General features: G+C 37.9%; 1 protein-coding gene across 1 annotated transcript in view; it reads left to right on the top strand.

The window, feature by feature from the left end:
• The window catches only part of ARHGAP28 (Rho GTPase activating protein 28), a 293,733-nt gene that overhangs the window by 201,698 nt on the left and 66,304 nt on the right, over positions 1-25,731 (top strand). Inside the window, exons 5-6 of the mRNA XM_042782071.1 lie at positions 14,469-14,555; positions 23,497-23,584. Of these exons, the coding sequence (XP_042638005.1) occupies positions 14,469-14,555; positions 23,497-23,584 (175 nt within the window). The remainder of the gene's footprint in view (positions 1-14,468; positions 14,556-23,496; positions 23,585-25,731) is intronic.

Genomic DNA, 25,731 nt, shown 5'->3' with positions numbered 1-25,731 from the left:
AGAAAGTCCAAATCAGGAAATTAATAGGACCATGCTCTCTTTGTCCATTCTAGGAAAGATTCTTTCTTGAGCTTTCCAGCTTCTGTTGTTGTTGTTATGTGCCATTGAGTCAGACCCGACTCATAGCTACCCCTCCTTGGTTTTCCAAGGCAGTATCACTATGGAAATAGATTGCCCCATCTTCCTTTTGAGGAGTGGCTGGTGGGTTTGAACCGCCAGCCTTCTGGTTAGCAGCCAAGTGCCTTAGGCACTATGCTACCAGACCTGGAAATCTCTTGACATTTCTTTGTTCCTTGTAAATATATCTCCAAGTGACATTTTCCTCCTGTGTGTCTCCCTTTCCATGTTTCTTCTCCCCTTTTATAAGTTACCTTCAGAAGGGACTAGAACATACCCTACTTAACTAATACCATCTTCAATGAAAAACTGTTTGCAGGCAAGGTCATATTCATAGATACAGGGCTTAGGACTACAACATATCATTTTGGGAGACACAATTCAATCCATAATAGAACCCAAGTTGAACAGCTAAATCCACGAATAACTACATGTTCTATAAAAACAGATGTAGTGTTGATGGTGATATTAGGTGCTGTCGATTGGCTCCAACTCATAGCAACTCTATGCACAACAGAATGAAACACTGCCTGGTAGTGCACCATCCTCACAATCCTTGCTATACCTGAGCCCATCGTTGCAACCACTATGTCAATCCATCTCGTTGAGGGGCTTCCTTTAATTCGCTGACCCTCCACTTTACCAAGCATGATATCCTTCTCCATGGAATGATCCCTTCTGACAACATGACCAAAGTAGTGAGACGAAGTCTGGCCATTCTTGCTTCTAAGGTGCATTCCTGCTGTACTTCCTCCAACACAAATTTGTTGATTCTTCTGTCAGTCCATGGTACTTTCAGTATGCTTGACCAACACCACAACTCAAAAGCATCAACTCTTCTTTGGTCTACCATATTCATTGCCAATTCTCACATGAATGTGATGCAGTTGAAAATACCATGGCTTGAGTCAGGCGTACCTTAGTCTTCAAAGTGAACATCTTTGCTCTTTAAAACTTTAAAAAGTCTCTTGAAGAAGATTTGCCCAATGCAATACATCTTTTGATTTCTTGACTGCTGCTTCCGTGGGCATTGATTGTGGATTCAAGTAAAATGAAATCTTTGACAACTGCAATCTATTCTCTTATTGATCATGATGCTACTTATTGGTCCAGTTGTAAAAATTTTAGTTTTCTTTATGTTGATGTGTAATCCATGCTGATAGCTTTGATCTTTATCAGTAAGTGCTTCAAGTGATCCTCACTTTCAGCAAGCAAAGCTGTGTCATCTGCATATCTCAGGTGGTTAATGAGTCTTCTCTAATCCCAATGCCTCATTCTTCTTCACATAGTCCAGCTTCTCAGGTTATTTGCTCAGCATACAGATTGAATAAGTATAGTGAAAGGATACAACCCTGATGCACACCTTCCATGATTTTCCCTGCCTGGAAACTCAGCTCTTTGCTCCTCTCCAGCCCCACCTCTCACTATTCCCGCTCCCCAGCAACACTCAGCTTCCCTGAACTTGAACTCTTTGGGCCTTAGACCATGCAGGTTCCTCTGCTCCAACTGCCCTTCACCATACAACCAGCATCTCAAGTACAAGGGAACATACCCATGACCATATATAAGGTTGGATGATGATATTTCTACATATGTATTTGTATATGCTATTAACCCATGCAGGAGCTCTGGTGGCGTAGTGCTTAAGGCACTTCACTGCTAACTAGAAAGCTGGTGGCTCAAACCCACCAGCCATTCCTCGGAAGGAAGGTTTGGCAATCTACTTGCATAGTGATACTACCATGGAAACCCAAAGAGGGGTCATTATGAGCCGCATCCTACTCCACGGCAGTGAGGTTTTTTTTTTTTTTTTTTTAATTTACCCATGTAGTATCCCTTGTTCTAGTGACTGCCTCTTGATCTATATACACGTTCCTCGTGAGCACAATTAAGTATTCTGGAATTCCTGTTCTTCACAGTGTTAACCATAATTTGTTATGATCCACACAGTCAAATGCCTTTGCATAGTCCATGAAACAGAGGAAAACATCTTTCTGGTATTCTTTGCTTCCAATCAAGATCCATCTGACATTAGCAATGCTGTCCCTCGTTGATGAAAATCCCTACTGATAAAAACAGATAGATATCCAGAAAAACCAATGTTGGTGATTATTTCTTTTTTTTTTTTTTTTTATCAGATTCATCTTCTTTAAAATGTTTCTCTATCTTAGAAATTCTCATTGGAGTGTTAGTTCTGCTAGACTGCCTGTTAGAACAGCTGTAGGTATCCTGGGGTTTTTGTTGTTGTTGTTGCTGTGGTTAGGTACTGTCCAGTCAGGTTTGATTCATAGTGACCCTGCGTACAGCAGAATGAAACATTGCTCAGTACTGCATCATCCTCACCATTCTTGAGCCCATTGCTGCAGCCAGTGGGCTGTGTCAATCCATCTCTTTGAGGGTCTTCCCCATAGTGTGAACACCAGCTGTCTTGCTCTGATGATTCTTTTAACCCTAAGTATCCATCACTACTCCTCCTTTCCTATCCCCCTTCTTTTCTCCAGTTACCCAGAAGGCAAAATCAGGAAAGCCTGAGGAGAAACATAAAGTCTTTGTTGATTTTCTGCAGGGAAAGGCTGTTTTTTTTTTTATGGTTTATCAGAAGCCTTTTCTCACATCAATTTCCACTTGCATTCCATCTTTTCTCTCCGTTGGTGCAGCTTTTGTAATTTATTTTCCCTCTTATTTTTACATCTTTGTATTCTCTCTGCTAATTTCCTCCATGTTAGAAAGAAAAAAAAAACAGTGAATCCCAGTAATTTTTTTCTTCCCTGCTAAGAAGTCATGGTGGTGAGAGAGGTGTTTGCTTGAAGGGACATGCTATGTATTTAACCCAGATAATGTTACTCACACCTTCAGTCATTTTTCCTCATAAATTAGAAGAGACATTCATTAGTAGTCATTTCCAGAATTTTATTCATTTGTTTTCTTCCTTCATGCTGTTTTGATGGGGAGTGAGGTCAATTTTGGAAAAGAGTTTATATTGTTTAGGAATCTTTGTCTCTATCTGACCACCACTTGTTTGAATGGTGCCAAGGTTAATATTTCCTGTCTTTTAGTTATGTTGTTGATACCCTAGGTTTTAGGGGAGAGAAACTTGGTCTTCTGATTTGACTTTGCCTTTTTATAACAGAATATCCGATTGTTTGCAGCATATACCTGCTGTAACAATGGCATGGTAGGAGCGTCTGATCTCCCCTTGCTTCACAAGAGGGAGAGGGAATCACCACGAACATCAGCCCAAAGCTGATTCCTATGAAGTGGTCAGACACACCTCCTCTCTCCTTCCTTTTTACCAATTCTTACACCAGCTGTCCTTTCCGTGGCACTCTCTATTTCTCTAGTGTGTTTGATAATTCATTGCAATGGTCACATAGATCTCACAGACCATACTCAGAGTTATGGGGTTTATTAAGGAAGTAACAGGTTACAGTTCAAGATGAGGAACAACTCAGGATCAAATTCACAAGTCAGGACAGCCTCTTAGCCATGCCTGCAGGCAGGCCTTTCTCTGGCCCTCGGCTTTTCTGACCCTCAGCCCCTTGACCCAGCCTCTGCTCTGCTTGGCCAAGTGTTACAAAGCTCTTCAGCTCTGCAGAAAAGTGTGCAGGGTTACCTGACTCTTCCAGGAAGCTGCCTGCCCAAAGGCACTCAGCTCTTGTGCTCTATGAGCTGGCAAGCCTTGCTCTACCAAGTGCCCATAGCTACCCCACTCCACCAGGAAACCCCCTGCCCAAAGACTCTCAGCTAGCTCTCTTGCTCTGTGGGTCAGCACATCTATTGTATGCACTTTGCTCCGTGGGCCAGAAAGCACGCTTCACCATCAAGCACTGGTTCCTTGTTCTGCTACTGCCGTTTCTCTGCCACTGCATCTCTCTGTCTTGCACCATCTCCATTGTTACCAGTCTATCCCTTCTGGGCTTAGGAGAATCTCTTTAGGAAGTGCAGGAACCCTGGGTCCAAAGGATGTGCTCTGTTCCTGTGTCTTCTTATTGGTGGTAGTGAGATTCCTCCTTCCTGCTATGGGATGTCTCATCTTAAGCCTAGCAGGGTGGCAAAACTGTCATATCACCTCATTAAGGTTTCATACAATTGATTTGCATGGTCCCATGCCTGCAAGTATGCCATGCACCTTATTTGCATTATAAGCAAGCTATCTAGTCCCGTTGGTGGGTCACAAGCACCTCATTTGCATAGTGTTATCCAGTCATTTGGTGATAGTTGCACCATGGTGAGAAAGGTCATAGAAAAGCAATCCATCATACCACACCTACCATAAAGCCCAGCTATTTAACTCATAGGTAATATATAACTATATAAAGACTTACACACAAATGTTCGTAGCCAGTTTATTTGTAATAACTCAAAACTGAAAACAATTAAAATATTCACCCACAGTTAAATGGATAAGCAAATCATAGTATATCCAAACAATGAATAGTATTCAGCAATGAACTATTGATACTCTCAACAACATGGATGAATATCAAAATAAATAATCCATGAAAGAAGTCAGGCCAAAAATGCTTCTATTTACATAAAAAGCTAGAATATGTAAACTAATCTATAGTTAGGCAAAGAAGATCAGTGATTGCCCGGGGATCTGGGATGTTGACAGAGTGGGGAGGATGAGGGAGTATAAGGAGCATGACAACATATTTGGGGGGTGCTGGTTTTGTTCATTGTCTCGATTGTGGTTTCACAGGACTATCCATTTGTTAAAATTTTTCAGAGGTCATTAAATTGTTTATTTACATACTTTAAATATGTGCAGTTTATTGTATTTTGCCCAAAATGTCAATCAATACCTCAATAAACCTCTTAAAAAGAATCCATATATAACATTTTGTGATTTTTATTTATATCCAACATGTTTATTTTGCAGTAAGCTACTTACAATAAATAAATAGTCTATGTATTATATATAGTTGACCCTTGACTCTAAATTACAAGTGTTACTAATTTGGACATTTACAACAGGTGTCTGTCCAATCTGTATTCTTCAGATATCTACTCTGAAAATAACTTCCTGTATAGATAAAAGACATTTTCCATATAAGCAATAGACATAAATGAAATAATCAGTTGAGTTGTTAATTATTTTTTAAAAAAATTAGTTAAGCTATGCTTACTATTGATTTATAATTCACTGCAAAATATAGCCATACAGTCTGTTATAAAAAACATTATTAGTTACATTTGTTCTTGCTTTAAATAAAAGAAAACCTAAGCAACCTTGATTTAAACAAGTAGGAGTTTGTTTTTATCACAAAACAAGAAGTTAATGGTGTGTAGAACAAGGTTGGTACAACTGTAAAACAATACAGTGCCAACCTGAGCAAACATCAGACTTTTTCTTAACAGAAACAGAGCTTATATTTACGAGCTGGTTAGGAAGCTTCAGGACCATATTGCTCTTTATGTTGGGAATATGTGCCAAATGAATGTCCATTACTGACACAAAACCTTAGCTCTCCTTCAAGACAACACAGGAGACTTTCTCTAATTTTTTTATCAACAGAATGACACACAGATAATGTGGCATCATGTTGTGTTTTTCCTTTTTATTTTTTTTTAAATTGCCTGAATCTCATTCCTTTATAAATAAGCTTCTTTAGATTGTTTTGTTTATTTGAAACTTTTTTTGAATTTTATCTTCATTGCTGGAGTTCTGAACTTTCTGAACTTTCACAAGTTTTGTTTGCGCACTCTGTTCAGAGCTCAGTGAATCCTTTAAATTTGAGAACTAATTTCTTTTATCAGTTTCTGAGCATTTTCTTCCATTATTTCTGAAAGTATTTTTTCTCTCCAATTGTATAACCTTCCCTTCTGGATGGTTGTTACATTTTTTGAATTGAATTTCATATCTTCTGAATTTCTTCTCAGTATTAGTTTGTTTGCCATATCTTGTAGATTTCTTCAACTTTATGTTCCAGAATAGTATTTTTTTTCCTAGTCATGATTGTATTATCATTTATCTTGTCTCCCCCCTTTTTGTAAATTCCAGCAAACATAGTATCACTTCCCAAAAACAATTCCTTTCTTTCTGATTTACTTTTATTATAGCAATCTATTCTTGATTCTTAACAGCAATTGCCCCATACATCTCTCTAAAGATCTAAATTAAATTATTTTTAAGGGATAAAACTGTTTTGTGTATGTGTTATTGAGGTGTAATTTACACACAAGCACATACAATTAGGTTGTATTTCACCTAGTTTTGACAAATATTTTCATTCACGTAACCAAAGTCAGAAGGGACCATTACTTGGAGAAGGATATCATGCTTGGTAAAGAGGAGGGTCAACGAAAAAGGGGAAGGCCCTCAACAAGATGGAATGACACAGTGGCTGCAACAATGGGCTTAGGTATAGCAAGTATTGTGAGGCTGGCACAGGACCAGACAGTGTTTCGTTCTATGTACATAGGGTTGCTATGAGTCAGAGATGATTCAACGGCACCTAACAACAACAACAACAATAACCACAGTCAAAATACAGAACATTTCTATCACTCAAGAAGTTTCTCTCATGCCCTTTCCAGTTAATGGTTCTCTCTGCCCTGCAGAAGTAACATCTGATGTCATTTCTAACTGCTTAGGTTGGTTTCATGTTTTATATAAATGGAATTAAATACAATACTCTCTTTTGTGTCTGGTATCTTCTGTACAAAGTAGTAATTTTGAGATTCATCAATTTGTTGCAGGTATCAGAAGTCTGGCCCTTTTATTACTAAATAGTAGTTTATAAATATTACTACAATTTGTATATCCATTCACATAATGATGGACATTTGAGTTATTCCTAGTTTTTGGCTATTTTGAACAAAGTTGCCATGAACATTTCTGTAGGCTTGTGGAGATATATATATATATTCTCTCTTTCTTGGGTAAATACTTAGGAATACAATTTTAAATGTATCAGAATTATGTATATCTCAGCATATCTGTACAAAATATACATAGTGTTAATGACATGTAATTGCACAGGCAATCACATTTGGAAGAATATGCTAGAATTTAAATATGCTTGTTTTATCCAGTTAGCTTAGTGCTATTTGTTACCCAGGGTGTATTCTATTGAATGACCTTGAGGATAAGTGGAAACCATTTGTGTTTCCTGGTGAAAGTGGCCCAGGGTAAGTCATCTCAAGATAGTCAGGAGGGGAGATGTGAGGAAAAGGAATTTCTTTGAGACAGTCAAACTAACTTCAAAAGACACAACATATTTTAGTTTGCTGGCAAACATAGCCACCCACAGATACATCACTATAGCTCTTAAATTTAGCAAGGAATAATTTAATAGCTAAATCCAAAATAATTAAATTCTTTGTTCAAAGAAAATTAAAAAGTAGTTACATGCAGAAACAAACAGTAGTTCTTAATGCGTATCCCATGTGGAAGATGTTGTCAACTAAAGTTTGGTCCTCATGGCAGTTTATACAAAAAAAAAAATAACAAAGTGCTTTAGAAGTAGTTTTTTCAGTATTTTTGGTATCAATTAAGATATAAATATTTAATTTCCAGTATTTTCCAAAGGCTCTGGTAGCATAGTACCTAAGGCACTTGATTGCTAACCAGAAGACTGGTGGGTCAAACCCACCAGCCACTCCTCAGAAGGCTGGGCAATCTACTTCTGTAGTGATACTGCCTCAGAAACCCAAGGAGGGGCCACTGTGAGTCGGGTCTGACTTGACGGCACATAACAACAAGCATCTTACGTGGAGAATACATCACCTTTTGTGATGTATAACAGTAAGTTAAGCCAGCAGTTAAATCTCTGCCCCAATATGAGTGTCATCCATTCAGGGAACATCTCCTCTCTGATTGAGTGGGAGTGGTTTCCTCAATGTCTGGTTGTACCTCCAGTGCAGGTTAGCTGTAGGCCCTTTGCTTCTGACCAAGATAATCAATCTGAGGTGCTAAGGTGCTTCTTCCTGTCTAACTCCCCAGTCCCTCCCTTGCTGAGATCTCAGAATCCTGGTGACATGATGTCACAGCAGGAAGGTGATAAGACCACTAAAAGATCCCAGCCAAAGAAATGGAGAAGTGAGTTTTCTACAAACATCAGTAGACTTCACTGGGCCCTTGCATTCTCTGCAGTCAGAAAGCTGGACTTTATTGATTATTTTATTTATTAAAAGCTCATTACTGTCAAGTCAATTCTGAGTCATAGTGACCCTATAGGATAGAGAGAACTGCCATATAGGGTTCCCAATCTTTACAGTAGCAGACTGTCATGGCTTTCTGCTGTGGAACTGCTGGGTGAGTTCAAATGGCTGATCTCTTGGTTAGCAGTTGAGCCCTTAACCCTTAACCATACCACCAAGGCTCCTTATTTATTAATGCAAGAAATTACTGTATATTTCTTTGAAATTGAATAGCTCTGTTTCCCTAAAAGGCCAATATTGTTGATTGTGTGCTTTCATAAGTATTTGGGGTTTGCTTAACTTTAAGATACTTAGAAGGAATAGGTAGGTTAGCACACAATTTTCCCAAAATTTGCAAAACAAATAAGGACATGAACAACTCTAATTCATTTATTTCCAGATGCACTTGATTTTATTTTTATTTTCCCATCTCTGTCTTTTCTTGAGGCCTCATGTCCTCCCTCTCTCTCAAATGCATGTGCTCACACAAGGAGCATCCTACCCCTCTACCACCATCAGCACCAGGGCAATTAGTTCATTATATTTAAGCTGCATTTGGTTTCTTTCTTTCTTTTTTCCCCCTAGAGTAGTATTTAAAAAACCAAAAACACGAAACTCACTGCCATTGAGTTGATTTTGACTCATAGCGACCCCTCCTTGGGTTTTCAAGGCAGTATCACTACGGAAGTAGATTGCCCCATCTTCCTTCTGAGGAGTGACTGGTGGGTTTGAACTGCCAGCCTTCTGGTTAGCAGTCAAATGCCTTAGGTACTTTAGAGACTGCTTATTTAGGGGAAGGGAGATGTACCTGACTCCTATTTCTTATAAATAGTTTCTAATTATTTGTCTATGGCTCTTTGTTGGTCTTTGCACATTAAAATTATTTTTTTTACTTATTTTCTTTGTGATTTGGGTGAAAGTTTACAGAGCAGATTCATTTTCCAGGCAGTGGTTCATACACATTTTGTTTTGTGACATTGATTGCAATCCCCATAATGTAACAACTCTCCTCTCATTTCCTCCTTGTGGTCATCTCCACCCCGTGTCCCTCTTTCCTATGCATTCCTGCGTGCTGAGCCATCTCCCTGTGCAAATACTGCCCTTCTGATCTCTCAAGGTTGATTTTTCTAAAGAGTGTAACTACCTGGTGTATATATTCACCTTTTATACCTGTCTGTTGTTAGGCTGGAAGCCATAGGAGTGAGTTCAATTCAAGCCTGAAGGGTGACTAGGGGCCATAGTCTTGGGGTTTCACCAATCTCTGCCAGACAAAGCCTAGTCTTTTTTATGATTTTAAGTTTTGTTCCACATTTTTCTCCTACTGTATCCAGGATCTCCTGCACTGATCCTTCTCTGAGTAGCTGACAGTGGTAGCTAGGCATCATGTAGTTCTTCTGGTCTCGTGGTCATGTAGGTTGAGGTTCTCATGGCCCACTAGGCCCTTGGACTAGTTGTCTCCATGTATCTTTGTCTTTCTTCATTCTTTTTTGCTTCAGAAGAGTAGAGATCAATTGTTGCATCTAGATGGCCACTTGCCAGCTTTTTAGACCCCAGTAGCTACTCACCAAAGTAGGATGTAGAACAGTGTTTTTGTGTAGTGTGTTATGCCAATTGAATTTGATGTCCTCCGCTACTGTGGTCCCAACCAAGCCTACAGCTCGCTCCCTCAGGGTGTTTGACTGAGGCTAAGAAGTTATCATAACTTTGCCCTCCGTTAGTTCTATTTACATGTACATTCTTATAGCACACACAAATATGTATGCAGAAATATCATCTGCCAACCTTATATATGATCATGATTATAGTCTCTTTTGCCTAGACATACCTGATCATTCAGCCTGTCTACTTACATATCTACCCATACATTAGCATTTGTTAATATTGATAATGCAGTATTTTATACGAAAAAAAGTGTTAATCTTTGTTGTCTGTACCTCTTGCGCACCTCTCTGTGTCTCCCATTTTGTTAGTGTTATTGTGATGGTCATTCACTTTTCATATATTGCCTTTCCTTTCACCCAAATCAATATTTGTCTCTTACCTATCTAGCAATTTTTCCTCCCCGTCCCTCCCATCCCTGGTTGCCAGCAAAGAAAGTTTCCTTCTACATATAAACCTTTTCTTGACTTTCTATAATAGAGGACTAATACATTATTTGTCCTTCTGTGATTGACTTATTTCATTCAGTATAATGAAATAAGTGAGGTGTTTCAAGGATTCTGCATTATTCTTTAGTGTTGCATCATGTTCTTTTATCCATCTGGAATTACTTTTTGTGTATGGTGTGAGGTATGGACCTTTTTATTTTTCTGCAAATGGATGTCCAGTTTTGCCAGCATCATTTGTGAGAGAGATTATCTTTTCCCTGTTTAATGGATGTTGTGTGTATTTACCATAGCTTGGTTATCCATTCCTCTGTTGATGGCAGTTAGGTTGTTTCCATCTCTTTGCTATTGTGAATAGTGCTGTGAAGACCATGGATGTGCATATATCTATTCATACCCTGGTTCTTACTTCTTTAAAATATATACCTAGTAATGGAATTGCTGGATCAAATGCTATTTCTATTTCCAACCATACCAGTTTCCACAGTGGTTGTATCATTTTATAGTTCCAGCAACAGTGTATGAAAATCACAGTCTCTCCATATCCTAGCCAGCATTTGCTTATTTTGTCTCTTGTTGAACTTTACTATTAGTGCAGAGTTGAGATGGTATCTTGTTGTTTTGGTTGACACCTCTCTAATGGCTAATGATTGTGAATGTTTTGTCATGTGTTTGTGGCTGCCTAAGCCACAACACAAAAAATATCTTCTTTGGTGAGGTGTCTGTTCATGTCTTTTGCCCATTTTGTAATTAGAGTCTTTGTCCTCTTGAGGTTGAGGTGTTGGAGTTTTCTACACATTTTAGAGATGAGTCCTTTGTCCAATATGTCATTGCCAAATTATTTTCCCATCCTATAGGTTCTCTTTTTACTCTTTTGGAGAAGTCTTTTGAAGCACATAAGAATTTAATTTTTAGAAGATCCCAATCATTTAGTTTATCTGGGACTGTGTATTTTGGTTTATGCTTGATAGTCTATTTATGCCATAAATCAGGGCCTCTGAGTTTGTTCCTGTTTTTTCTTTGATGAACTTTACAGGTTTAGGTTTCACATTTAAGTCTTTGATCCATCTGGTATTAGTTTTTGTGTATGGTGTGAGGTATGGATCTTCTTTATTTTTCTGCAAATGGATGTCCAGTTTTGCCAGCATCATTTGTGAAAGAGACTATCTTTTCCCCATTTAATGGATGTTGGGTTTTTGTCAAAGATCAGCTGACCATAGGTCAGTGGATCCATTCCTGGGTTCTCAATTATGTTCCACTGGTCTGTGTATCTATTGTTGTACCAATATCAGCATATTTTGACTACTGTGGCTGTATAGTAGGTTTTGAGGTCTGGGAGTGTGAGACCTCCTACTTTGTTCTTCTTCTTGAGCAGTGCTTTGCTTATTTGAGGTCTCTTTCCTCTTCATATAAAATTAGTGATTCGTTTTTCCATGTCCTTAAAGAGTGTTGATGGAATCTTTATCACGATTGCATTATATGTGTAGATAACTTTGGGTGGTACTGACATTTTCACAGTATTCAATCTTCATATCCATGAGTACGGTATGTTCTTCCATTTATGTAGACCTCTTATAGTTTCTTGAAGTAGTGTTTTGTAGTTTTCTTTATATAGGTCTTTTGTGTCCTTCATAAGATTTATTCCCAAGTATTTTACCTTTTTGGTAGCTATTGTAAATGGTATTGATTTCGTTATTTCCTTTTCAGAGATCTCTTTGTGGGCATAGAGGAATCCAACTGATTTTTTATGTTTATCTTATATCTGTCCACTATGATTAATCTTTTGAATATTCCAGTAGTTTTCTTTCTGAGTCTCTTGGGTTTTCCATGTATTGGATCTTATCATCCATACATAGGGATAGTTTTACTTCTTCCTTACCAGTTTAGATGCCTTTGTTTTACCTTTCTTGCCTTATTGCCCTGGCTAGGACTTGGCATTTGACAGCTAACCAGAAGGCTGGTGGTTCAAACCCACCAGCCACTCCTTGGAAGGAATGATGGGCAATCTACTTCCATAGTGATACCACCTCAGAAACCCAAGGAAGGGTCGCTATGAGTCAGATATGACTCTACAGCAGTGGGTTTGGTTTGGTTTTTAGGACTTCCAGTACCGTGTTGAATAGAAGTGGTGATAGAGGGCATCCTTGTCTGGTTCCTGTTCATAAGGGGAATTTTTTCAGTCTCTTTCCATTGAGAATAATGTTGGCTGTTGGTATTGCGTATGTGCCTTTATTACATTGAGGAATTTCTCTTCTATTCCTATTTTTCTGAGAGTTTTTATCAGGAATAGGTGTTGGATTTTATCAAATGCCTTTTCTGCATCAATTGATGTGATTATGTGGTTCATTTCCTTCGTTTTATTTATGTGATGGATGACATTGATTGTGTGTCTAATGTTGAACCATCCTTGCGTACCTTGTATGAACCCCACCTGGTCAAATGTATTATTTTTTTGATAAGTTTTTGAAGTCTATTGGCTAGGATTTTATTGAAGATTTTTGCGTCTATATTCATGAGGGGTATAAGCAAAAAAAAAAAAAAAACTCATTGCTGTCAAGGCAGATCTGACTCATAGTAACCCCTCCTTGGATTTCCAAGCCGGTATCACTAAAAGTAGATTGCCCAACCTGCCTTCTGAGGAGTGGCTGGTGGCTTTGAACTGCCAACCTTCTGGTTAGCAGTCAAATGCCTTAGGCACTATACCACCAGAGTTCCCATGAGGGGTATAGGTCTGTAGTTTTCTGTTTTAGTGGTGTCTTTGCCTGGTTTTCGTATCAGGGTTATGCTTGTTTCATAAATGAATTTAGGAGGATTCCATCCTTCTTCTATGTTCTTTAATAGTTTGAGTAGGATTAGTGTCAGCTCTTCTCTAAATGTTTGGTAGAATTCTCCAGTGAAACCATCTGGGCCAAGACTTTTTTGTATGTGTTGGTAATTTTTTATGACCCATTCAATTTCTTCTTTTGTTATGGATCTATTCAAATTTTTACCTCAATTTTTGTTACTTTAGGGAAGTAGTATATTTCTAGAAATCAGTTCAGATTGATTTTGTTTGTTTGTTTTTCTGTTCTCTCCCTGGAAATTTTCTTTTTGCTACTTTCATATAGAGGTTCTTATCCTACCAAACCAATCCTATTTGCTTTTGACAAAAAACAAAACGCACAGAGAAAGACAAGATATTAATGTAGATGGGGCAAACTACTTCCATAGCGATACTGCCTCAGAAACCCAAGGAGGGGTTCCTATGAGTCAGGGCCAACTCGAGGGCACATAACAACAACAACAACAACATATATTTGTTGTCAGTAGATATTATTTGAATTGGGCAGCATCAACCAAAAGGTGTCAGGAATGTGCACTGAAGAGGGCGTAGAGAAAACAAGTTATATAGTTGGAGTTGGGGCAGGGTTGTGTCCAGAAGATCATTGTAATTCTTCCCAAGAGCCCAATGCCTAAGGCAAAAACCATCTCCACTAAGCTGCTTACAAGACTATTGTTTGACTTGTAGTTGAGTTTAGGAAAACAGTTCCTTATAGCCTCAAATTTCAAAAGGACACCTAGGACAGATGACATGGGTGGGTCATTCTAATTCCATGGACCCAGAAATTTGGATTCCAGGAGAATTAAAATTATTTCTCACTTTTTATCCAGAAATTTCTATCAGTCGATCTGCTATGAGATTATTTGCTGGTTTCCAGTGCTATTAAAAATCTGTTCCTTTACTTACATTCTTTTGCTTAATTGTCAGCCATTTTGACCTAAATTTCCTATTTTAGTTCTATTATTTCATTTATTTCCTTTCAAAAAATGAATGTTCTTTTTCTTACTAAGTAATGCGTAGTGTCTGTAGAACATTTAGAAAATGTGATTGGACAAGATAAAGAATGTTTTTTTTTTTTAAGACAGAACACCATATGGTTTTGTAAGTATCAAATATACCAATTTTGCAATAAGGATCCTTCAGTAAAGAAAGAATATTTGTATCTTAATTTTAGTAGAGCCATTGCCACACATATCTAAATATGTATACATAGTGGAATACACAGACATACTAGAAAATGTGTGCTGGAATAAGAATGGTTCTTTTATTTTTCTATTTAGCCCAGTGATGCACTCAACAGTATTACTCTGTCAGATGGGTCCCGGGATGAAGAAAGAAGATTGGCAGATCCCCGGAGTGGTTCCATGGTAAGTCAACACAGGACAACTAAAAGTGGGAAGGAGAGAGGAAACTAATTTTTCAAGACAGATAACAATAACTTGGAAATACTATCAGAACTAAAATTGCAGGGAAACTGTACTTCCAATAGATCTATCACTCATAATAATTAGGAAGAAGGAGACAAACTTAACAATGAATAGATTCTCAATTTAAAAGAGAACTCTGTGTGTTAGTACTACTTTGCCCACAAACCCCAAAAAATGTTCTTTACATATTTCAAGTGTGGAGGTATTTGTTAACTATGGTTGCCTTGACTGACTGACTGACTGAGCTTATACACAGAACACCAGAGGTTTGATGGTCTACTCTGCAACCTTTTACCTACAGAATAAATGACAAACCACTCATTCTACTTCCTGTACCAGCCTCAGCTCTTACTTCTCCCCTGCACAAAGCCTTCAGACACATTCACTTACTTGACCTTTAGTAACTTCTGTTGCTTTTACTTTGTTCAAAGTTTGTCAGTTCCCCTCTCGTTCTTAAACTGGGAACCCTCACTCTGTGTTTCTGTCTATCACAATCCCATAGTTCAGGTGTCATGGCAGAGAGTGGTAGGGTGGACTAAAAACAGCAAGAGAAGACCCCATAAGATGAGATGGTGGTTCTCCGAAAGCAGACTCATGGAAAGCAGCAGATAGCACAGCAGACACGCAGATGGAGGTAGCACATTGACATATTCCTTGGAGGCAGTTGATTTTCAACCATTGTCTATTCTGAGAAACTGGAGAGCTGACATTTACCACTGTGGCACACTCCCAGGACCAAGTCATTGTTCAGGAGGTGATGCTATCGCTCCAAGTAAGCTAGTTTCTGTTATGCTTTTAGTATTTGGGTAATAGAGTTTTGTTTGGTTGCATAGTGAACATATAAGAAACACAAAGTAAGTTGAGTGACTGTTCTCAATGAGTTACTTTTATCAATACTGCTACAGGTGATGGCGTAGATAGGCTGAGGGTATGCACAATTTCTGTCCTGCTTGCTGTAAATCTAACCCTTTGAAGGCAGTTCATTGGAGTGCAAATGACTTGAGAATATCTCTAATTTAAAGGTAATCTCTAAACACCCCACTTGTTTACAGAACAGAATAAGTCATTCACAAACTCTGGTACAGAGTGAAGTAAGGAATTATTTGCAACAGATCCGACACTGCTGAACTGTTGTGGGGCACTCCTGCCCAGGATCCTTTATTTTCGGTCTCAGCTGGTGGCCTTAATTGTCAGCATCAGCTCTGTCCACCCTCTCGCCTCTTCATACCCCACTACTGAGGCCAATGAATTTTATCATGCTAGTGGTTCTAGGATGTTTTTATTCTCTCTTTTCCTACAAACTCTGTCTTAGAAGAGAAATTCATCTTCCTCTTTCTGCATTGCTGACTAGCCACCTAAATGATCCCAGACTTTCGCTATAAATCCTCCCCACAGCGGCAAGTCATCAATCTAAAATACAAGGGTTGCGTAAAACCCTTGGTGGTTCCCAAACACCTAGTCATCATAAAGCCTTGTGACATGGCTCACAAGATCTTTCTTGTCTGCCTCTCTAGATGAACTTCCCCCACACCCAGCATTTTATACAAGCCATCAACAAATAACTGCACGTGGTTCCATGTTTGTACCCAGAAGACTTGAAGCAAAAAAGTTGCAAGATTGGGTTGCCAAAGAAGAGAGTGGGTAGACCTTATTCTCTAAGATTCTTCATAGCATTTCCATAGCCACAATTTTATTCCTTATAAGACTGATACAGTCATATTTTCCACTTTCTTTTTTTCTGTTAAATTTTCCATATCATTGATTCATTCATTTGTTAAGCAAATCCTTATTGAGCATGTAACTAGGATTGTTGAAAGTTTGGGGCGTGTTATGAAATAATTCATAGAGAAAGAAAGGGATATATTGCATATCACTCAGATTTCCTGTGTCTGTGTGTGTCTGTGTGTGTGTGTCTGTGTTTTGTTGGTTTCTTGTTTTATTTTGTTTTCCTAAAACCTGATTCAAATGCCAATGACATAAATAAAAGTTTCAGTAGTGGTGGATCAAAAAAAACTGCATTGGCACTAATCTCCAACCTGAGTTACTTCGGATTGTTTATTACTCAATATCTTTACTTAGAAATGTTAATCAAAATGTCTAGATGCTAAAGTATCTCACTCATGCCAGTTGTTTTAGTTACCTAGTGCTGCTGTGACAGGAATATACCACAAATGGGACAGCTTGAACAAACAGGAGTTTATTCTCTTACAGTTTTGGAGGCTTTAAGTCCAAGTTCAAAGTGCCAGGCTCTAGGGGCTAGGTTAAAGCCCCTCAAACTTGGGCTTCAGCTCTGCCTCCTACTCCCAACCCACTGAAGCTGGAGGCTTTTCTTCATTCCGACAGCTGCTGGCTGCTGAGGCTGACAAGTCCATGATTGACAGGTAAAAAGGCACAGTCACAATGTTACCAAACAACATGGTAGGCCACTAATTCAAGTCCAGATAAGGCCCCAAGATCGGCAGGGCATGGCAGACTATTGAACAACAACTTGGCTACATACAGGGTTCAAACGTACCAAAAGGTTAGAGGCCATTCCCAAAGCTGTTTCTTATGTACGGGAAGCAGACCATATCCCTAAAGCAGCTACTTAGCTGCTTGTGGTAGATCCCACCATGGAGTTGATTGCCAGTCTCATCATGGGGAATAACTATCAAGAGCTGCCCAGCCACTCAACCAGGCCCAGCCAAGTTGACACAGAACCTTAACTACCACACCAGTGTAACACTTATAGCTCCTGTACTGAAGTATTCTAGAGCTTCTTACTGTTGGAAGTCCCTAGGTGGTGAAAACAGTTAAGTACTCATCTGCTAATCAATAGTTGGTGGTTTGAATCCACCCACAGGCACCTCACAAGAAAGGATTGGTTGTCTACTTCTGAAAAAGTAGCCACTGAAAACACTGTGGAGCACAACTTATTCTGACACACATAGGTCTCTCTGAGTTAGAACTGACTCAACAGCAACTGGTTTGGTTTAGGTTTCTTACCATGAAATAAATAAATTTTGAGTTCCATGCCTCTTACTTATCATGAGTACAGATATCCCCATTTGGTGCCTGAGTCTCTTGTAGATCATGTAATGTTCAGTAATTCAGTAAAAGTGTGGCAAGGGCTCTGGCTTCTGGGGTCCTGGCTGTAACAGCTGTAGTGGTAAAATCTAGCCTGCAAGGGTAAAACCCTAGAGACACTTTACTGTGTCACATTCAAGACTTCTTAAGAGGACACCAAACCCTTTCTCCCTATTAGAATATATGTTGTGAAATAGTATAAAGAAGTAGATAACCTAACTTTATCTTTTCCAAAAAGATAACCATGGCTGGACTGATACCTTTCTTTTTTTCTTTCATCTTTTCTACATGATTAAAATGCCCTCTTTATTATAAGTGAAATCCTCTTGTATATATGTCTTAATTATAACTTGATCAGTGATTGTTGAAATCTACTAGAGTAAGTTCTCATTCATTGTTCTGTATCAAAATTGTCCTTCCTCTTCTCAGAAATTGTTTCTTCAAATGAACTTAGAATCAGTTTATAACCAACCAATCTATTGAATTGTGTCCCCCCCAAAATATGTGTCAACTTGGTTGGGTCATGATTGTCAGTGTTTTGGCAGTTATAAAATGATGCAGTTTGGAAGTTATATGATGGTGTAATCATGCTCCATGATGTGATCTGATGTGATGAGCCAATAAATTGTAGGAAGATTAGGGTGAAATGCAGCACCCTTACTTGGATCACAGCCCTGAACTGACATGAGGAGCATTTGGCCTGCATCACCTTTATCTTAGAAGAAATAAAAGGAGAGAGAAATGAGCAAAGAGTGACCTCAGTATTATCAAGGAGGAAGAGGCAGGAGCAGAGCCCATCCTTTGGACCTGGGGTCTCTGCAATGAGAACCTCCTAGACCCAGGGGAAGTTTGATGCCAAGACACGTGGAGATCTCCAAGGGATGCCAGGCCCTTTCAGATGCTGAAAGGAGAAAAGGACCTTCCACAAGACCCAACAGAGAAGGAAAGCTTGCCATAGTGCTAGCACCTTGAATTCAGAATCCTACTCTCCTAAACTGTGAGAAAATGAATTTATTTGTTAAAGCCACCCACTTGTAGTATTTCTGTTACAGCAGCAGCAAATAACTTAGACATCACCAAGACAAAAATATTTTTAGGACTTTATTAAGAATGCTAGTGAATTGGAAGATCAGTGTTGGGGAGGGGTTTCACATGTTAAAATATTGAGACTTCCCAATGAGAAACAATACTTGTTTCTTTCCATTTATTTATATTTTCTTCTGCCTTTCGGTTACATTCTATATTTCTCTAGGTCTTACAAAGGAGCTCTGGTGGTATAGTGCCTAAGGCATTTGACTGCTTACCAGAAGGCTGACAGTTCAAAATATTTTTCATTGGTTAGTTGCTAAGAATTTATATTTTTTCATTTCCTATTTCTTTTTCTTTTCTTTTTTTTAAGTAGCAGGGCGTTTTAAAATGGATTTTCTAGCTTGTTTTTGTGGATATAAAGAAAAATTATTTTTTTTCTGTTCACCACAATGTCTCATGTAGCTTCCTTACTGATTTTTTTTTTTCAATTCTAAGAGTTTTTCATTTTATTATGTAATTTTTCAGTTATATGCAAACATGAAAGATTTTGATTTATTCAAGCACTAAAATAAATTATGCATCTTATTTATTTATTTGTTTAGTCTTAATGGACTGACCACAATCACTTGTAACATTGAATAATTCTGGACATCCTTTGATATGTTCTTGATTTTCTCATGAATTCTTCTAATGCTTCATCATTCAGTGGAATATTTTTTCTAGGGTTCTGAATGATTTTTTTTTTTTTAATCAGGAATGCAGTTTGAATTATACAAAGTTGTTGTTAAGCATCTATTAAAATGAATTATTTTTCTTCTTTCATCAGTTACTTCTGGAAATTATGTTGGCAGGTTTTTCTGATGTTAAACTATCATTTCATTGCTGGAATACAACCTGCTTGTGTTATATTACTATTTTATTATGCTGCAAAATTTGATTCATTGCTACTATAACATTGTTAACCTTTATTTTAGTAAATGAGAATGGCCTATATGTATTTTTGTTTTGTTTTGTTTCTAATTTTGTTACCAGGGTTATACTAGTATTTGTACAAATATATTTAATATTTTGAATCTTTTTTAGTATTACAGAGTCATTTATTAAATTATGGAGTAAATATATAATATATAATTTTGTGATATTATTTGGTTATGAAACCCTCAAAACTGATATCCTTGTGAACAGTAAGCTTTGGCTAATTTTTCAGTGAGTATAGTTCAGAGGTTATATTATTTTTGATTCCTACATGTATGAATTTTAGTAATGTATATTTGTTATACCAAAACAACTAATTGACTTAGAATTCTTATTATTTCTAAATGTGTTGCACTTTTATCAGTGAATGTGGTTTATTTAAGCTCATCTTTGGGGAATTTGAAGCAGTATGGTTGCAAGATACGGATCTTAGGGGCAGAAGAAGTAGGAACCCAATTGTCTCTATTGACTTCAGCGTAGCCTTCATTCCCTAGAGCTATAACAGATTCAAACCCCAAGGAAAGCCAGGCAGAGGTCAAAAGCATCTTCTGAGTCAATGAATTTCCTCTGTAAGTGTGAAGAGAGTATAGGCATTGTTTGGCATGGTGTCTATTTAACGTGCAGGAAATAGAAAATTCTAGTATAAGTCAATGGCACATAACAACAAGTCTAATTTTCACAGAAACTAAAACAGCCAATACTAATGCTTTATAGTAAAAATTTTAAAATAACAACCCCTTAGCTCCCATACCCTTCTGTCCAATCAGAGCTGGGTATAACATGGACAGCAGAGCAATTTTTGGTGGAAGACACTGCCTTTGACTTGCTGCTAGTGGACAATTCTGTGGTTGGGCAAATTAGGAGAAATGGATCTACGGTTTTACAAACAAGTCAGACTGTTTTAATGGGTATGGCCTTTATATTTGAAATAAGCTAAGAGAGCTAATTAAAATGCAAAATTATACTACTCTGGTGAATGGATCCTTTAAAAGTATATGACAAACATCTAGCCTTTCACTCAGTCTCTACTTCCAAAGTCAAGTTCTGTCACAGACTGATCTACCTCTTTCACTTCCACCAGTCATTCCCATGCTTTAACAAGTGAGTGTTCTTCTGTTTGCTTATTTATTTATTTAAAAAAAAGCCAAACCAAACTCACTGCCATCGAGTTGTTTCTGACTAATAGCAATCCCCGCTGGGTTTCTGAGGCTGTAGGTCTTTATGTAAATAGATCACCCAGTCTTCCTTCTGTGGAGCAGCTGGTGGGTTTGAACTGCTGACCTTCTGGTTAGCTGTCAAGTGCCTTTTCCACTACGCCGTCAGAAATGCCTATGATTAGTCTCAACTCCCTACCAGGCTTTCAAAGCCTTCCATAATTTGAGATGGCACTCTTGGTATCCTCCTCCTATTTTTCTATTGCCTTTCCACACCTCCTGGGAAACCAGTTGCTGGTTCCCTAAAAAGGTCCAAACTCACTTCTGTGGAGTCGGAGCCAACTCATAGTGACCCCTCCTTGGGTTTCCGAGGTGGTATCACTATGGAAGTAGATTGTCCAACCTTCCTGGGGTAGCTGAAATCCTTTAGATATCTCCATACTTGAAATTTCTACTTCCATTTCTGGCCTGTAGTTTTGCCTTTTTCCTCTGTCCAAGTTCTGCTCATCATTCCTTAAGTTCTAGCTCAAGTTCAGCCACCTCTTAAGTGAAAACATTCTTGATGACACTCTTTTCCTCTCCATTGTTTTCCAATAACTCTTACAGTTTATAATATAGGAATTAGCTCTTAATGTTCTCTAAGTGTTAATTCTGTTCTCCTCTGTTACAATATAAGTAGCTCAAGTGGAGGGAATCTTGACTCAGGCTTCTGCTTCCCCCAAGAAAGTCCTAGATGCTTTACCTTACCAAAAGCAGACACTCATTCAATACAATAGGTTGGCTATGGGCTGGTCAGTTAAACTAATTCTCATATGTACTCTACTCCATGCGATAGACAAAGAATTTGACATTCAGTACGTTTAAGTACTGCAAACTGTCAGCTCCAAGTCCTAAATAAACAGTACATCTCTCATTTTTAAAAAGTTTTCTCTCCCATAATTGAGTCTGATGAAGCATTTCTTTGGTGAAAAACTTAAGGAAAGCACTGAAAACCCATCACCACCATTTTAGGATTTTACTGTATAAATAACCTTTACTCTGCAGTGGTAGTTTTTAGAGTCACTAAAATCCAACTGACAAGGAACTGCATGGCTCTAGACCTTTTTTGTTTCTCATTCATCCACCAACTACAGGGATTAAGTACTTTTGTTCTAGGAATTGGCCATAAATTCACATTCTGTTTACACATTAGCAGTCTCAGCTCCTTTAAAACAAAGTAAGATGAGAAAAAGCACATAAGGCTCAGATCTGAGACTTTCTTGTGCAATTCGTAACACATGGTAAAGAATCTCTCATGAAACAGGTGTTTTGTTATTCTAAATAAATATGAGAATAACAGAAACAGAAGGCTCTGGGAAAATGGAACTCTAGCCTCAAATGAAAGAACAGATTTTACACGTGAATAGCACATAAAAAATTCTTGAGGAATAACAAATTTTCACCTTCACATGTATTCACAGATAATAGCTCCCTCCTTGATATTTGTTTTGGTAGCTCTGGTAGGATTTTCACTTAAATTTACTAGTCCTATCCAAGTCAGAGCTGTGCTGGGCTCTCCAAAGATGGAGAGTCAACTTCTGGTTAATATTGCAGGCAGTTCATTGCTTTGGCAGGATCTCATTGACAAGGGTACCAAATCAATTACAAGTGGTAACTACTCTGTATTTTGTGGTGAAGGGAGCAATATAATAGTATTATAAAGTTAATAGTAACTAACTTCCCTGCTAACCAGAGGGCTGGCGGTTCAAACCCACCAGCCACTCCTCGGAAGGAAGGTTGGGCAATCCTACTTCCGTAGTGATACTGCCTCGGAAACCCAAGGAGGGGTCGCTATGAGTCGGGTTTGACTCGACGGCACATAACAACAACAACAACAAACCTTCAAATAGTATAAACTGTGTGCCAGATATTGTTCTATGTAATTTATCCAGAACAGTCATTTAATCTTCACAAAAGCTCTTTGAAATGTGTTCTGTTATCATCCCCATTTTATAGATGAGGAGAACAGCAAATTCTAGTAACTTTTCCAAAAACCAAAACCAAACTCACTGTCATCGAGTCGATTCAACTCATAGTGACCGCTCCTTGGGTTTCCAGGATGATATCTCTACGGAAGTAGATTGCCCAATCTTCCTTCCAAGGAGTAGCTGGTGGGTTTGAACCCCCAGCCTTCTGGTTAGCAGTCAAATGCCTTAGGCGCTCTACCACCAGAGCTCCCCTAGTAACTTCTAGTCAGTGGTAAAACCAGGATTAGAACCCAAGCAGGCTGGCTGCAGGATCCACCTAACTGTGTCATCACTTAGAATTTAAGACCAAATGTGTGATCAACCACATCTAAAATAATGAATGACATAGAATTTATCAAATTGTGTGACATCAAGCATTATAATTTCTATATCTCACTATAGTTATAAGCAGCAAATACTTAAGAGCTAAAAAGACATAGTTATTTTGACCTTGATGAATAACATGTATAAGCTGTACAAGTCTGAAATGAATGTAGAAACAAAAGAAACCAGAAGCAGGCCCTTCCTGAAGCCAAGAATTGCTTTTTTTTGAAAATGTTTTTTTATACTGAAGAAAATAAATAAGATTGAATTGTTGGGTACATTGTATTTACAGAACAATGTTTGTGTTTATCTTCCCTTGCTTTATAGTCTATATTTGAGACTATTCCAGATATACGAGTTCATGCCAATGGATCATCAGACCCTGAAGAGAAGCCAGTTCAAAATGCAGTAAGTGGTAAGTGAGATAACCTCCAGTTGAACAGAAGCTGTGTCTTCTCTCTTTTGCTCTGGCACATAATAGAGATAGTTGTGAATTTCTAAAAGAAAAATGTGGTTTTTCTCCCCATTATGAGTCTATTACTCCTAACACTACTTTCTCCTACTCACCCCCAGACAGGGACAAAATTAATTGAGCAAAATATGAAACAGAATCATTTTCTCCCTCACTCACACCATGTCACTTAGAAACGTCATTTGGCAGAGTCTGTTTGAAATTAAGAGTAAAGAACTTTTATTAAGAGGTGGGAAAAAAAAAAAAAAAAAACTGCTGTGGAGTCAGTTCGACTCATAGTGACCCCTCCTTGGGTTTTGGAGGCAGTATCTCTATGGAAGTAGATTATCCAATCTTCCTTCCAAGGAGTGGCAAAAGCAATTTAAGAGGCAAAGCAATTTGTAAACTGATAATCACAAAGTACACTGGATTCTGAACTAAGTGGTCCAAGGAGGAGACAGTTCAGAGATTTTATATAAGAAAATATAAGGAAATTCAGTAAAAATGCAATGATTGGTTGGCACTTAAGTTATGGTTACAAAATTAGGTGATAGTATATCTGATTGATAGGAGATTACATATATATCTAAAGTTGTTTTTTTAGAAGTTAAAAAGTAATAATTAAATTAGGTATATTTGGCCTTGAGACAATCATGTGATTCCTTGTGTGACTACAGGGAAGACATGAGTAATTCTAAAGTTTATTTTGAGTAAGTATTTGTTCTGAGAATTGTTTTGGATCTGCCTTCTTAGGCAGTAAGCAAAATCTATAAGGGAACAAAATTACATTGTTTTCTGAAATTGTTTATCAAGTAATTTGCTTCGAGTACAGTGGAGAGTTACAGAAATGACAAGCAGCATTCCTGATGCAGAGGCTACTTTTGATTCAAAATGGAATTTTAGCCACAAATATACCATAGCTACCATCTCTTGTTGGGAGTCCTAAATTAATTTGGGATGTTCTTAGTAGTATCTCTGATTTGGGGTCTCTTTCACCTGAAAGTTAAAAGTAGGCCAGAAAGTAGGTCATTTCCAAGAATACCTAATTACTGCACAAATACATGCAGTGCTGGAGTGGCTCATGGCATACAGGATGACAAGGTCAGTTTATGTGACTGGGTGGACCTTGTCCATTTGGAGAGGTGGCCCTTGATGGGCTCTCTAAATAGGTTCAGCATGGAATCTCAAGCCTTCTTTATATAAAACAGACCGCTTCAGGAAATACTTTTGTAATTCCTAGAAGTGTTCCCTAACTGCGCTCTTCCTAGAAACAAGAGAACCCATACTGGCAGGGCTAGTGTCAAATTTCAGAAGAATTTGAGGTGATGAAAATGTTCTAAAATCATTGTGATGTTAGTTGCACAACCCTGTGAATACACTAAAAACCACTGAATTGTACATTTTCAGTGGGTAAATCATACTGTATATGAATTTTATCTGAATAAAACTGTTACCAAAAAAATAAAAAGAAAGAAAAAGGATTTGTCAGAAATTATTCCACATCATTCTATTTGCTGCTTTGTTTAGTTCAAATCATGCCACTGGGAGATAAAAGTCTACATGGAGAGGCCTGGTGATGTGGAGCATTGTCTGTTTAATTGTGGTTCTCTGAAGAGTCTCTCCTTAGATCTTTAATAAATTAGAGCACTATTTAATACTACCTCCCTTGGAAGGAAGGTTGGGCAATCCTATTTCCGTAGTGATACTGCCTCGGAAACCCAAGGAGGGGTCGCTATGAGTCAGGGCTGACTCGACGGCACATAACAACAACAACAACAACCCTCTGTTTTAAATAAAAGACACTGTATGAAGAGTGAAAATCATAATTCATGTCATTTTATAGCTTCTTGTTGTACCCATTCACTGTGTTTTTAATCGGAATTACTGTTTAGAATTTTTGAAATCTATTGATTTATAAATTTTTTTATATAACTTTTAGTGTAAGATTAATTAGGTAGGTCTTCTATTATTTCTGCCTTTTTTTTTTTCTTTTCCATTTTTATCCTGTCTGGTTATCTTTTAGCTAGTATCTGCTGAAGAGGGGAATAAAATAATTAAATAATTCTTTATATTGTAGATGAACACTTTTCCCAAGCAATGAAACAAAATGA

Source organism: Orycteropus afer, unplaced genomic scaffold (genome assembly GCF_000298275.1).
Source record: "Orycteropus afer afer isolate SDZICR_OR568_19922 unplaced genomic scaffold, OryAfe1.0 scaffold00234, whole genome shotgun sequence".
Taxonomy (NCBI): Eukaryota; Metazoa; Chordata; class Mammalia; order Tubulidentata; family Orycteropodidae; genus Orycteropus; species Orycteropus afer.
Note: the sequence above shows the minus strand (reverse complement) of the source record. Positions and strands in the feature narration are given on the sequence as shown.